Source organism: Oryza sativa, chromosome 5 (assembly GCF_034140825.1).
Source record: "Oryza sativa Japonica Group chromosome 5, ASM3414082v1".
In the NCBI taxonomy this organism is placed as follows: Eukaryota; Viridiplantae; Streptophyta; class Magnoliopsida; order Poales; family Poaceae; genus Oryza; species Oryza sativa.
Window position 1 is genome coordinate 18,269,659 of NC_089039.1, and position 14,187 is coordinate 18,283,845.

Sequence of the window (14,187 nt, forward strand, 5' to 3'; positions counted from 1 at the left end):
TTTTTAAGCAATTTTTGCTACATACTATAACACTTGAAATTCATGCGATTTACCAGTAGACATCGAAAAAAGTATCATGATTGACAGATACCTTTAAATATTTAGTAATTGACAGACACTTTTAAATATTTGGTAATGTGCTAAATATCACTTTCGACTCAATTAAAAAGAGATGCTTAAAAAATACAAGAATGCTCTTAGGGTTAAAAGCTTATAACCTAATGCTAGGGTGAAGTTGGAATATGATCTACGTTAGCGATATACTTTAAGTGATGGCGAAATTAGAGCTGCATAATTTTCAAATTTTTACTCCAATCCTATGTTAGAAGCCTATGGCCCAAGGGGCATTCTCATCTATTTGATGAATCTCTCTTTTCAATTAAGCCAAAAGTGTCCACTAGCAAATTATCAATTTTCTAAGATGTCTTTCAGGTGTGAAACATCTTTGCCAACAAATTACATAAATTTTAAAAGTTTTGTAGCAAAATTTGCTCTATCTTTTTCGTTTTCTTATCCCAAATACTACTACTTCAGTACAAAACCTTATCATTTTTATAATAACATATTTTAATGCAATTTTAAATAGGGTTATGTTCAGCAGAATCCAAACTCCCCAGAAACGAAATCTGGAGTAGAATTGTACAGCAGCCTAAACCCTGCTCCACCTCTCTAGTTTATCTTTTCAGATCACTTTAGCTCGCTTTCACTTATTTTTTGTTTTTTGGTAGATCTAAAACTACTCCCTCCATACAAACAAGAATCAACCTAGGAGGGGATGTGGACACCCCTTATATCCACATACATCAACCTAGGAGGAGTCACATCCCCTCCTCTCCTAGGCTAATTCTTTCTAGGACAGACGGAGCATTTGGTTAGACTCTAGCTCCAGAAACAGTGGAGCTAGAGGTGAAGCCATGAGGTGATGGGGAGTGGAAAGGACGCTAATGGAATGGATCCATGCTGATGGATTAGATATGATTCAGTTGTCATGATAGTATATGATTAGTTTTCCATGCCATCTCCATATGATTTTTGAAACCTATGCTATCTTTCTACTCTACATTTTCAAGGATATGTACCAAACATCATCTCACTGCCTATAAAACACCATGTAAAGGCTCATGATCCGTAAGAAAAACGTATATGCCTCTTATATAGAGTATTTTTTTTATGTAACTTACTGCTCACAAACATGGCAACCAATTAATATAGCAACACAAAAGCTAAAAGAAAAACTGTTGCAAACCACAATATGCAACAAAACTAATGTTAAAATGTGTCTGAAATCTTCTTGCATTTATATTTACCAGATTAGCCCGGTTAGAACTTAAGAATATTCATTCAAATCATACAACAATTGCACCAAAGTTTCCGAGCATAAATATAGCTCGATAGTTTATAGAGGTCTAAAAAAATATAATGTTCATATTTACACATAAACATTAACCGTTCAGATACCAAAAGAATAATTTACAGTTCCAACTAACGAGGTATTAGTTAGGATGAAGTCTGTATTGACTAAAACTACAGGCCTACTATCAGAGAGATTCAGTGAACTGAGGGGCCTCAAGGTCAAGCTCTTGTGTCATGACACAGCTCAAGAACCACTCACCGCTGAATGTTTTGATGCCTCTTTTTGCAGCATCCAATGCAAGTTCCATATCTTCTTCACACGCTAAGAAGATTGTCTTCAAGGGCTGAGTTATGTCATCCAGCTTATTGATGAGCTGTAAAGTAAATATATTTGAATAATACTCCTCAATGAAGTACTAGTATAACTGCATTTGCTAACTCAGAACTAATGGTGACATTCAACCATTTAAGCACACAGGCAGCAGTTTGCCAGTAATTCATCAAAGCGATGCATTTAGTTTAACTATCGTCTTTATGTAAATATTTTATACTATTCTGTAACCGAAGTATAAGACTTTTTACATTTGAACATCACTGGTAATAGAAGCTGTTGAAAGATCATTGCAAAAAATTCATGTCTGACACTAGAATATAGAAGTTCTACATAATTCCCATGGGTCATGATGAATCTCAAATAAATATTACCTCCGTTTCACATTACAAGATGTTTTGGGTTTTGAATAGATTCATTAATGCATCCATTAATGTGCTTCATATGTGTCCAAATTCATATGAATGATAGTGAATCTAGTCGAAGGATGAAGAGACCAAAACATCTTATAATGTGTAACGGAGGGATTATGTAGCTGTATACAACACCTTCTAAAGTTAAGGTATCAATCCCAAATATAAAAAGTGGCATATATTCACCAGAAGTTTGGGTATACATGATTTTGAAACAGCTTGACAATATGAAGTTACCTTGCCACCAGAAGATTTAATGATGCGAGAGAGAACATTGACGGAGGGCTGGATGTTCTTCGTCAGACAGAAAGTGTAGCCAGAAAATAATGAGCAAGGCCTCTCTTTAGCTCTCACAACTGCATCTCTCAGTTCAGACTTGTATTTCACCTTAAATTCATCATCTTGAAAAACATATTCTGCTTCTCCTAGGAAAGCAGAAAAGAGCAAGAGAATGGAAGGAGATAAGTCGTTGCTTTTTACCATGGACTTTAAGTAATAATGCTTTTTTTTAACTTTGAACATTCATGCAGTACATTTGTTCAATATGGATGGAGTACTAGGGGTTTAAACACCTACTTAATTACAATAAGAGCTCCAGCCTCCACGAACTAAAGAAACTATGAAAATTTCTTGCTCATGTTTTTTCATATATTTGACAGCACAAAAACACATCAAACCTACAGTTATCAAGTTTTTGCTCACCTACAAATTTCCCTTTTTTGAAGCTTTCCTTCAGCCACTTTGGAGAAACTATCCAGGCTCTGCAAGGAGTATATGGTTTCTAGTTATTCAAAATTCTTACTACCTCTGTCCCAAAATATAAGCATTTTTAGCTATGAATCTGGACACAGGTATTCATAGCTAAAAATGCTTATATTTTGGGACGGAGGGAGTACTCTACAATGAGTACCATGTTTGAACATCATACATGAAATTTTGAATTAAGTGAGGGTAAACACAAGAAACCATATTTTTCTTATAGTTTGAAATAAGATGGAAGCATAAGGCGTCTGTGGTTTGTTGAAGGAGAAATTAGATGAAAACTAACCCAGAGCACAAAGCAATACAGAAATTCATAGTCATTCGAACTTTTCCAGTAATGACATGAGTACATGAATTTCCTTCACAAGTGACTACTCCGCCAAGCATCTCAACTACCTGCGACATGATTCACAACTTACTTCATCTTAAAGAAGAGAAATTGCATTGCAGTAACAAAAAAGGAAGGGAAAGAATAATGCATTTTATTCAATGCATCAAAGTTTGCCTAGTTGTGCAATGAGTGCATCCTCATGATTCATATTCCCTTAACATTAGACATGGCGCTTATATTTTCTCAAAGATGAAGATTGTCACAGAAATTACCTCTATAAGTTGTGTCTTCTTTGTTTCATCGGCAATATTCATGAGCATAACAGAAGGACTTCCATTGGAACTGATATTGGCCTTTGCATCTCCTGATATTTTGCTTTTAACATGACCTACCATGCTTGGATTAGAAAGTTCGTTGGGCATCAGATGCACTGAATTTTCATGTATGGGGGTGTTGCTTATAGAAAGGGGTTTGCCACAGATCTCATTTTGATTCATGTCTTGGTGATGGTCAGAATGTTGGGAACATCTTACTCTTTTTGACTTTAGTGAAGATGATGAGGTTTCATGTGTACGTTTATTTTCTTGTTGGTCAGAAAATGAACATCCTCCGGTACCATGGAAATCTTCATTTTTTTCCACTGCTGCAGTCTTGCTGACCTTGTGGCATGCAACTGTCTGCGGAAGCAATTTTTCACAGGAGGGAGTTGAAGTACCGGTATCACTTGGAGAGATGCCTGAAAAAGACCACAAAAAATCACTCCAGATAAATTGAACTTATTTTGTGCAAATGCACAAGTGCTCATACCATTAAGCTAAATGTAAGTAGATTGCTCTCAACATTGAATGGATAAAGCATATTTGGCTAGCAGTTTCTGTAATTTAGGCTTGTAATGTGCCTTAAATACTCCCCCTGCTTGTTAGAATTTCAATGGTTACTCTTATTGAGAACAGGATGGCACTCGAGATGGGGCAATTTTCTGGTTTTCTTCATTCACAAACACAAAAGCCATGCCTTCCCGAGGGAGGTTGGATACATATATATAGCCATAGGTGGCTGGATGGCTGCTAGCTAATTGCTGCCCACACTAGTCTAAAATTTGAACGCGATGCTGTCCTAGAGAGCATCCAAACTGAATAAAGCATAAAGGAGATGCTAGATGCTGTCCTAGGGATGCTAAAAGCAAAACTGAAAGATGCTAAAAGCAAAACTGAAAGGATGCTGTCCTAAAAGGGGAAAAACAACCTAAAAGCAAGAGAAGGACCACAAGGACCAAAGACCACAAGGCTTATTCCATCATTCTCCCCCTAAGTCTTGTGTGTCGTCTTGTGGGAAAGTTGGGCCATCCCGATCCAGGAGCAGAGCTCGAGGAACTTTATCCTCCCAAGAGGCTTGGTGAGCAAGTCCGCAAGCTGGTCCTTGGTGTTGATGTAGCTCGCCTTGATGCTCCCTTCCTCCAAGTAGCTTCGGATGAAGTGGTACCTCACCCGGATGTGCTTGCTCCGTTCGTGGAAAACGGGGTTCTTTGCCAGGGCCAGAGCGGACTTGCTGTCCACCCTGAGCTCTACCGCTCCAGTGTCTCTGCCGAGGAGATCACCAAGCAGTCGAGCAAGCCAGAGCGCCTGGGTCGAAGCGGCGGATGCCGCCATGTACTCGGCCTCGCAGCTAGACAGGGCCACCACCTGCTGCTTGAGGCACTCGCCAAGGAAGAAGAGAATCCCGCTCGTGCTCTTGCTGGTGTCGATGTCGCAGGCGTGGTCGCTGTCGCTGTACCCGACGAAGTGTGCCTTGCCAGGACACCTCGGGTAGTAGAGACCGTGGTCGAGAGTCCCCGCAACGTAGCGGATGATCCTCTTCACTGCCTGCTGGTGCTCCGTCATCGGTCGTTGCGTGAACCGACTGACGTAGCCGACGGAGAAGGCCAAGTCCGGCCGTGTGTGGGTGAGGTAGCGAAGGCTCCCCACAAGGCGCCGGTACTGTGTAGCATCCACCTCCGTCGTGCTGTCGCGGCTCAGCTTCAGTCTCTCCTCCATCGGAGTGAGAGCTGGGTTGCAATCGGTGAGCCCAGCCAGCTCAACAACGCGCTTGGCGTAGGCGGTCTGTCGAAGCGTGATCCCGGAGTCGTCATGGTGCACTTCAATCCCCAGGTAGAAGGAGAGAGGCCCCAGATCACTCATCTGGAAGGTGGCCTTCATCTCCTCCTTGAACGCCGCCACCTCCGCATCCTTGGTGCCAGTGATCACCAAGTCGTCGACGTAGACACCCACCAGCAAGGCATTTCCTCCATTGCCCCGCCGGTAGATGGCCGCCTCGTGCGGGCTTTACTCGAAGCCCATCCCCTTGAGCGTGGAATCCAACTTGGCATTCCACGCCCTCGGTGCCTGCCGCAAGCCGTAGAGGGCCTTGTGCAGGCGTAGCACCTTGCCCTCCTTGCCAGGGAGCACGAATCCCGGCGGCTGGTGCACGTAGACCTCCTCTTTCAAGTTGTTCAGAAATGCCGACTTGACGTCCATGTGATGGACACCCCAGCCTTCCTGAGCAGCCAGCGCAAGGAGTCGCACGGACTCCATCCGTGCCACGGGAGAGAAGGCATCGTCGTAGTCGATCCCCTCCTGCTGCATGAAGCCGCGTGCCACCAAGCGAGTCTTGTGCTTGACGATGGCTCCGGCTTCATCCCTCTTCAGCTTGAACACCCACTTAAGGGTGATCGCGCGGTGACCACGAGGGAGGTCAGCAAGCTCCCAGGTGCGGTTCTCCTGAACCGCGTCCATCTTCGACTGCATCGTGGCACGCCATGCCGCATGTTTCTCGACCTCTACAAAAGACCGAGGCTCACCGTCGTCGCACGCAAGGTGCAACTGCGCCTCCATGTCGCGAGGCACCAGTCCCGGCACCGGCTGGTCGCCGAGAAGATCCTCCATCGTACGGTACCGTAGCTGCTCGCCGTCGTGGTACGCGTCGATGCGCTCCCCGTCGTGGGAGAGCGAAGTAGCGAACTCCACCGGGCTGCGCTCAACACGAGCTGGCGTCGGAGTAGACGTGCCCGGAGGAGTGGCTGTTGGTACTAGAGCGCGTGGGGACACCGGCTGGGGTGGTGTCGACGAAGAGCTCGTCGTAGTCGAAGTCGTGGCCCGAGAGTGTGTTGGTGTTGGAGTCGGTGGAGGCTCGAGGACTGGGGTAGACACGCTCGGTGAAGAAGAGCTGCCTACTCCCCCAGCTCCCTCGAAGTGGACGTACTCGATGGTGAAGTCGTCGTACGTCAGAGTCGAACCATCATCCACCGCCTTGTCCCATACCCACCCTCGCCCTTCGTCGAACACTACATCGCGCGTTGTGCGCACACGCTGTGTCTCCGGGTCGAGGATGCGGTAGGCCTTCGAGCCCTCCGCGTAGCCAATGAACACCCCTGGGGTGCTCCTGTCGTCGAGCTTGCCGATGTGGCCAAGCTCCTTGGCGAACGCGAGGCAGCCGAAGACCCGTAGGTGGGAGACCGCCGGCTTGCGCCCATGCCAAGCCTCGTACGGTGTCCTGCCATCGAGGGCCTTTAGGCGAGCGGTTGAGGATGTAGACGGTTGTCACCACCGTCTCCCCCCAGAAGATGGCCGGCATCCCTCTCTGCTTGAGGAGAGCCCGAGCCATCCCCACAACCATCTGGTTGAGCCGCTCGACGACGCCGTTCTGCTGCGGGTTGTACGGCGCGGTGTAGTGGCGCTGAATGCCCTCATCAGCGCAGTATGACGCGAATTCAGCCGCCGTGAATTCGCCGCCGTTGTCGGTGCGCAGCACGCGCAGCTTGCGGCCGCACTCCGCCTCTGCAGCGGCCTGCGCGCGCCTGATGGCATCCGCAGCCTCTCCCTTGCTGCCGAGGACCATCACCCACATGTAGCGGGAGAGGTCGTCGACGAGCAGCAGGAAGTAACGTCATCCTCCTGGTGTGGCCGGTGTCACTGGGCCACACAAGTCCCCGTGCACGAGCTCGAGCCGCTCCTTGGCTCGGAAGTTCGTCTGCTGGGGAAAAGGGAGCCGCCGCTGCTTCGTTACCAGGCAGACGTCGCAGAGCTGCTCCACGTGGTCAAGGCACGGCATGCCTCGCACCATCTCCTTGGCACTGAGGCGCTTCAGGGCCTCGAAGTGGAGGTGCCCGAAGCGCTCGTGCCACTGCCATGCCTCGTCGTCCCGACGAGCGTCGAGGCAAACTGGTTGTGCGACCTACGCGCCGAGGATGTAGAGTCAATTAGTACCTCTGGTTACCTTGGCAAGAAGGCGACGACGGCGATCCCAAATCCTCATGAGTCCGTCCTCGACCAACACGCGTGAGCCGTTCTCATCCAGCTGTCCCACGCTGATGATAGAATTCCTCAACGCGGGGATGTAGTAGACTCCGGTGAGCAGCCTGTGCTCACCGGACTTGGCGGTGAAGGTGACGGAGACAACGCCCTTGATCTCGGTGAAGAACTCCCGTCGGCCGGTCATGTGATGGGTGGCGCCGGTGTCAAGGTACCACCCATCAGCCTTGTCGTTGCTGGAGCCGTTGCAGAGGGAGACGAGTACCTTCGGCTCATCAAGGTGGAGGAAAGCCACTGCGGCCGGTGCCGCTGGAGGAAGCTCGATGCTTGCGTGTGCCAGGAGCAGAGCCGGCTCTTCCTCCTCCACCTGTGCGACGTGCGCCTGGCCACGTCGTGGCTGTCGACAGTCTTTGGCCCAATAGCCAAGCTTGCCACAGTTGCGGCAGGTGTCGTCTCGTGCCGGCTTGTGGTTGCCGGCGGCGCCGCCCTGGGCGCCTCTGCGAGCGCCACCCTCGGCGCGTCTTCGCGCCCACCGCAGCTGGACACCTCCGCGTGCCTTGCGTGGCTTGAGGCCGCCTGTCGAGGGAGAAGACTCCCCCTTTCTTCTGTCACCCTGAGAGGCCTCCCACTGCTCCCGAGTGAGATGGAGCTTCCCGCCAATGGTGGTAGGCCCCGAGAGAGGCTGTGGCTCATCACCGTCGACGACCTTGAGGCGACCCAACGCCTCCTCGATCGACATCATGGAGAGGTCCAGCAGAGACTCGATCGAGCGAGCAATCTGTCTGTACTTCTCTAGGACGCAGCGGAAGAGCTTCTCGACAGCTCTCTCCTCGTTGTAGGTGTTGTCGCCGTACTGCACCATCTTCTGCAAAAGAGTGTTGAGACGGAGGGCAAAGTCATCAACATCCTCACCTGGCTTTAAGGCCAGGTTCTCCCACTCCTTGCGGAGTGCCTGCAGTGTGGACTTGCAGGCGCGGTCGCTGCCGATGCGTGCCGCAGCGATGGCGTCCCAGGCCTCCTTGGCAGTCCGCTTCTGGGAAAGTGAGAACTGCATCTCGGGCGGGACTGCAGCGATGAGGGCATCCAGTGCCCGCCGATCCTCGTCGTAGTCGACGTCGCTGTACCAGACTGCCTCCCACATGTGCCGCACCTGGAGCCTCACCCTCATCACCGCGGCCCACTCGATGTAGTTGGTTTTGGTGAGGGTAGGCCACCCACCGCCGGGACCAAAGTCCCTGACCACCGTCTGGACGCCGTGGTGACCATGGCACCGGTCAGGGGAGGGAGAGCCGCGCTGCCTGCGAGGGCCGCGCGCGGGCTCCGGGCTGCCGCCGGCACGCCCGCGCCCGTCCGGGTTCCCGTCGGCGGGCGCGCGGTCCCTTGGGCCGCCGCCGCCGCCGTGGGGGTGGACTGCTGCCCACCGCTCTGCCCGCTCCCGCGCCCTTCCTCTTGCCAGCTCCTCAAGCTCCCTGTCAGCGGTGATGTCGCTGGCGATGGAGCCGTTGATGCTGCTGCGCAAGGTCTCAACCTCTACCTCCGCCGCACGTGCCGCATCTTCCGCCACCTCTGCCTCCGCCTCCGCCCTGGCTGCTGCCAACTCCGCTGCCGCCAGTCTGGCCGCCCTCGCTGCTGCTGCAGCAGTCTGAGCCGTTGCTCGCCTGCGCTCCTCTGCTGCGGCGAGCTCGGCGTCCTGCTGACGCCGAGTGCTCGAGGCGACCGAACGCCGAGACCGAACGTCGGACATGGCGCGCCTCCGGGGGGCTACTGTGTGGAGAGGGGTAAGGGAAAGGGGAAGGAGGAGCAGCTGGTGCTGCTGCTGCTACTGGCTGAGTGCTCAACCGAGCTTGGGAAGGGGTGGAACAGGAGATGTTTAGCCTACAGGAAAGTGTGGCTCTGATACCAGATGTTAGAATTTCAATGGTTACTCTCATTGAGAAGAGGATGGCACTCGAGATGAGGCAATTTTCTGGTTTTCTTCATTCACAAACACAAAAGCCATGCCTTCCCGAGGGAGGTTGGATACATATATATAGCTATAGTTGGCTGGATGGCTGCTAGCTAATTGCTGCCCACACTAGTCTAAAATTTGAACGCGATGCTGTCCTAGAGAGCATCCAAACTGAATAAAGCATAAAGGAGATGCTAGATGCTGTCCTAGGGATGCTAAAAGCAAAACCGAAAGATGCTAAAAGCAAAACTGAAAGGATGCTGTCCTAAAAGGGGAAAAACAACCTAAAAGCAAAAGAAGGACCACAAGGACCAAAGACCACAAGGCTTATTCCATCACTGCTCACATTTACAGCCCAATTTTGGCGCTGACAGATATAACTTTGACGGTTAATTTTTAAACATCACAAAAGAAAATATCTCTAAATATACAAAATTTAAATTAACTAACTTTGATTACAAATCTAGCCATACAAACTTTATGCTATGTTATTAGACATCCTAAAAATATTGCTGGTTAAAGCTTGATTGGTGAGAGTCAAAATTAATAAGACAAATGAAGAGTCATAAATGGATACTGGTCTACCATGTGAGGCATATTAGGCTACTACGATCTTCTTTACATTTTTTATTTACTTAGATTAATTGTATTCATGTGATTATAATAAAATTGCAACCAAGTAATAGGTCACAAAAGTGGCTCAGAACTACAGGAAGCCTGTATAATATATAAGCATATAATTGCTAAATTGCATGTAATCTATGTCATATCACAATTATAGTTGCCTAGACAATTAGTTCCAGGAAATAGCGGGTTTGAGATACCAGAACCCAAAAGAAAATTAGCAATATGAATTCACTTAGACTTACTATCTGGTGCAAACGTGTGAAACTGATATGTTTGCTGAGATGAAAGTAAACTCTTTTGAGGAGCTGGCAAATCCTTCAGATGTGAAACCATAAGCATTGAACCACCTGGAAAGCATAATGCCCTCTTGATATCGGCCCTTACTGGAATTCTGCAAATCTTGCCTTTAGTATCTACCTCTCCAACAGATTCAAAACCCTGCAATTGACTCACAAGCAAAGACCAAGCATCTAGTTAGCATAGACTTCCAAGTCTTAATTGATTATCTGTGCTGATAAAGTAGGATATATCTGTTAATAAGACTAATAGTCCACTAACAAATAATGAACTAAAATGCTACAAAAAGGGAAATTTAGTTGCCCACGGTTGACATTACTTGGGTCGCTTGTAGGTAGCCATTAAGTGTGACTGGTGGCGGCACTTGCCAATTATAATTTTAACTCAGGATAGATGGAGTATAAGATTTTAGGAGCTAATGATTGGCAGAATACATAAACAATCACTAATCAGGCATTTCTTTTCTACTGATCACGATGACAGAACACTCCATAAGAAAACTCACATTGTCATATTTCCAGATTTTGATGCTTAGAGGACATAGACTTGCTTAGTAGCTTAGTTTCTTAAGTGAGACACGATCTTTAAAATAGTGCCAACATTAGATTACTAGTCTCTAGCATTTGCTGACCATAAGTAATAAAGGCATATTCATTATGCAAATGGAAATGAAAACAATTGGATTTATTTAGATATCTATTTTGGCTTGCCTGTTTAAGCCAAAATCCTTCTGAGACATTATCTGCCCAGCAGAATATGGTTGTGACGCCAACATTTCGAAGCCTCTGGCTAAGCTCCTTGTACAAGAGCTGACCTATACCCTGAGATAAACATTTAAAGAATTACATAAGTTATGAAGCTTAAGAGGGTAAAAAATAAAAAGGATTAAGGAATTTCATCGATCAATGACTGCAAATATATAGGACAGAGTATAAGCAACTCGCAGGAAGAAATCTATTAGTTTTTCAAGTTTGGGTGACGGGGTGTTAGTCCTACAGATCTCATGTAGGAAAAGAAGCCAAGTACCAAGAAATTTTGCAGAGGCAATTCATTTAAAACTTAGTGCAAAGAGGATAGGAATGAAACTTGCAACGGATGCTAGTTTTGATACTGAAATATAATTTACATTGATCATACCACACGTTGATAAGGAGGTCTCACGACTGCCAGAGGTATTTCAGCATACTGTGTGTCAGCCGGCACTAGCTGATATGATAAGGCAGCTGTTACCTGTGTCAAAGATTAATTAGCTTTAATCAAATGTAGTTTAATTGCAAGGCCTGCAGCGAACAGAAAATTCTTCAAGGCTAATTAGAGAAAACTCTGTTTCATTAGACATTAGCCACTATCCATAGTTTACTTAGTCAGAATTTTTTAGAAGTGCTAAATTAATTCTCAAGCGCTAAGCAGGATGCTCGTGTGAGATGAAAGGAAAATGAGAATAGTTGGATCAGAAGTTGCCATACCAAGTTAATGGCTCACTCAGTTTAATCGGGGATATCTTTTAGATAATTGGAAACTATGACAGGGGAATTGAAGCTGTGATCACTTAAGAGACTTATTTATCTCCTTGCCCTTTATGGATGTTTTCTTATTGCCACCTAAGCACTTCATACCTGGCCTGATGTAATCATTAAATATGTGCTGCTGCCTACTTGTGAGCCAATAATCAATTAACCAAAGTGAAAACAGGCACAAGGTTTAAAAGTAACACTATCTTACATTAAATCAACATAGTAAGCACATAATTGGAAATGAGCTGGTTGGTAGACTCAACCATCTATGGCATCCTAGGTTTTTTCTTCTGAGGATAAAATATCAAGTTTAGGTAGAAGCATAACACTTCAAATCTTCTATCTCATCTTGTCATAATAACTTTTTTGCCACACTGATCTTAAGGATCATATGCTATGTCTAAGATATTTATTAACATCAAACAAGCAATCCAAGAAATCAGTGCAGACTCCGGAGTAGTATTTATGCATTGTGAAATAGATGTACATGGTTAGATGATGCTACTGGTTCTTAATGCTTACCTCTTCATAACCTGCAGTAGAGCTCAGAACTAGAGTCTTGTACTTCCTGGGTACATGACATACAACCAGAATGTAAACTGTTTATACTTTTACAATCAAAATGCAGTAGTTGTGTCAAATAAAAAGAAACACAAGAATAGTAGTATCAGCATCGCCAATATATGTCATATTATACCGTGGGTATGGAAATACTTTATGATAAAGAAGAGAATAAGATTGTACCCATTTGTCACGCATTTTTCGAGAAACCCTGACTTCCTTCCAGTGTTAGCAGCATAATCCATAGTTGGGAGTTCTTGCTTATAAAGCAATAGTACCTCCTGAAAATCAGTATAAGAACGCCAATGAATTATCCTATTCCAAATATTTCTGATACGATGATCAATGGTTTTGCAATATGGAATCAGCCACTGACTGAGAGGTAGTATTTGAAAATCCTATTGTCACCATGGATACAGCTATTCTTTTCTTTAAATCGATTTGTGCAAAAAGGAATTACACATCTACTAATAGTAGTGTGCACAGCCAATATGCGGCCATGTAAACCTTCTAGCTCTGCAAGCAAGTGCACTCTACCAGCAAAAGAAATATAAAATCGAGATAATGTACCACTTTCACTTGCTTTGCTGGTGCACTGGAAATGATTAATGCAGAAGCTGTATAATTTAACCACCTGAAGCAATGCCTTGTTTCGCTCATTGACATCACTCGGACTGAGAAGGATGAAATCAAAACCGTCACCTGCAGATAACACTTAAAGATCAGACCGCATCAATGAAAAGAAATACAGACTAAACTCCCCTTCCACTAGTCCTCCATTTGAACACTCTAGAACTCACCAACTGAAGAACTCTTGGCCCCGTCGACTGCACAAAGATCACACAAAAGAAAAATGTCAAGAACAAGATGATCTGCGACCAAAGAAATAAATAGGACCACTAATTGCCACCCGGCGCACTGACCAGACACGACGATCTTCGCGCCCCTGGGCCCAGAAATGGTGAGCTCCTCCTCCTCCTGCTCCGTGGACTGGCACCTCAGGCTGCTCCCGTGGATCTCCACCTTGCAGTTGCCTGCCAACACGCGCGCCCCATTTTCCGTATCACGCAATCCGATCGGGCAAACAAACACTAGTAGGGATCCGATGGATCGAGGCGTGGGGGGCTAGGGTTTCCGGTCACGTACCGATCGAGAAGGCGGCGGCGGCGGAGGCGGAGGAGGACGCCGCGGCCGCGGGCTTCGCCGGCTTCCGCGGCCTCCCCATCGGAGAAGGAGAAGGAGAAGCGCGAGATCCCTAGCTGGTCGGAATGGATCGCGGCGTGGGGAATTGGAGGAGCTCGAGCGCGGCGCGCGGCGTCTGATCTCTCACGGTTTCCTTGGGAAGCGAGATTTGGGGGGAGGGGAGGTGGGTTTGGAGTTTTATTTTGTTTTGGGCGGGAGAGGGGGGATTTTCGCGCGGGAAGAAGGAGGCGTGCGAGTAAAGCGCCATTTTTCCCTTTCGTGGAAATTATGTTTCCAAAAATTAAGAAGCTAATATAAAAAGTTCCGGTAGTTAACCGCTTTAACTTTTTTTTCCTATTTACTACTCCCTCCTTTCCTAAATATTTGACCCCGTTGACTTTTTTAAATATGTTTGACCGTTCGTCTTATTTGAAATTTTTTTAAATATGTAAAACTATATATATATATATAAGTATATTTAACAATGAATCAAATGATAGAAAAAGAATTAATAATTACTTAAAATTTTTGAATAAGACGAACGGTCAAACATGATTTAAAAAGTCAACGGCGTTAAACATT

General features: G+C 46.5%; 1 protein-coding gene across 2 annotated transcripts; it reads right to left on the reverse strand.

Moving 5' to 3' along the window:
• Positions 1 to 1,264: 1,264 nt before the first annotated feature.
• LOC4338617 (uncharacterized) lies at positions 1,265 to 13,776 on the reverse strand. 2 transcript variants are annotated; one of them, XM_015782598.3, is made up of 14 exons: positions 13,570 to 13,776; positions 13,347 to 13,457; positions 13,224 to 13,250; positions 13,058 to 13,125; positions 12,607 to 12,704; positions 12,385 to 12,430; positions 11,486 to 11,578; positions 11,059 to 11,169; positions 10,294 to 10,489; positions 3,463 to 3,926; positions 3,146 to 3,255; positions 2,800 to 2,858; positions 2,335 to 2,522; positions 1,265 to 1,727 (listed from the first exon to the last, which is right to left on the reverse strand). In XM_015782598.3, exons 1-14 carry the CDS (start codon positions 13,646 to 13,648, stop codon positions 1,539 to 1,541), a joined length of 1,839 nt encoding a protein of 612 aa, XP_015638084.1. In that variant the 5' UTR covers positions 13,649 to 13,776; the 3' UTR covers positions 1,265 to 1,538. The 2 variants fall into 2 exon arrangements, with proteins under 2 accessions (XP_015638084.1, XP_025881683.1); XM_026025898.2 differs by lacking the exon at positions 13,570 to 13,776 and having other exon boundaries at positions 12,994 to 13,125; positions 13,347 to 13,456.
• Positions 13,777 to 14,187: the final 411 nt, after the last annotated feature.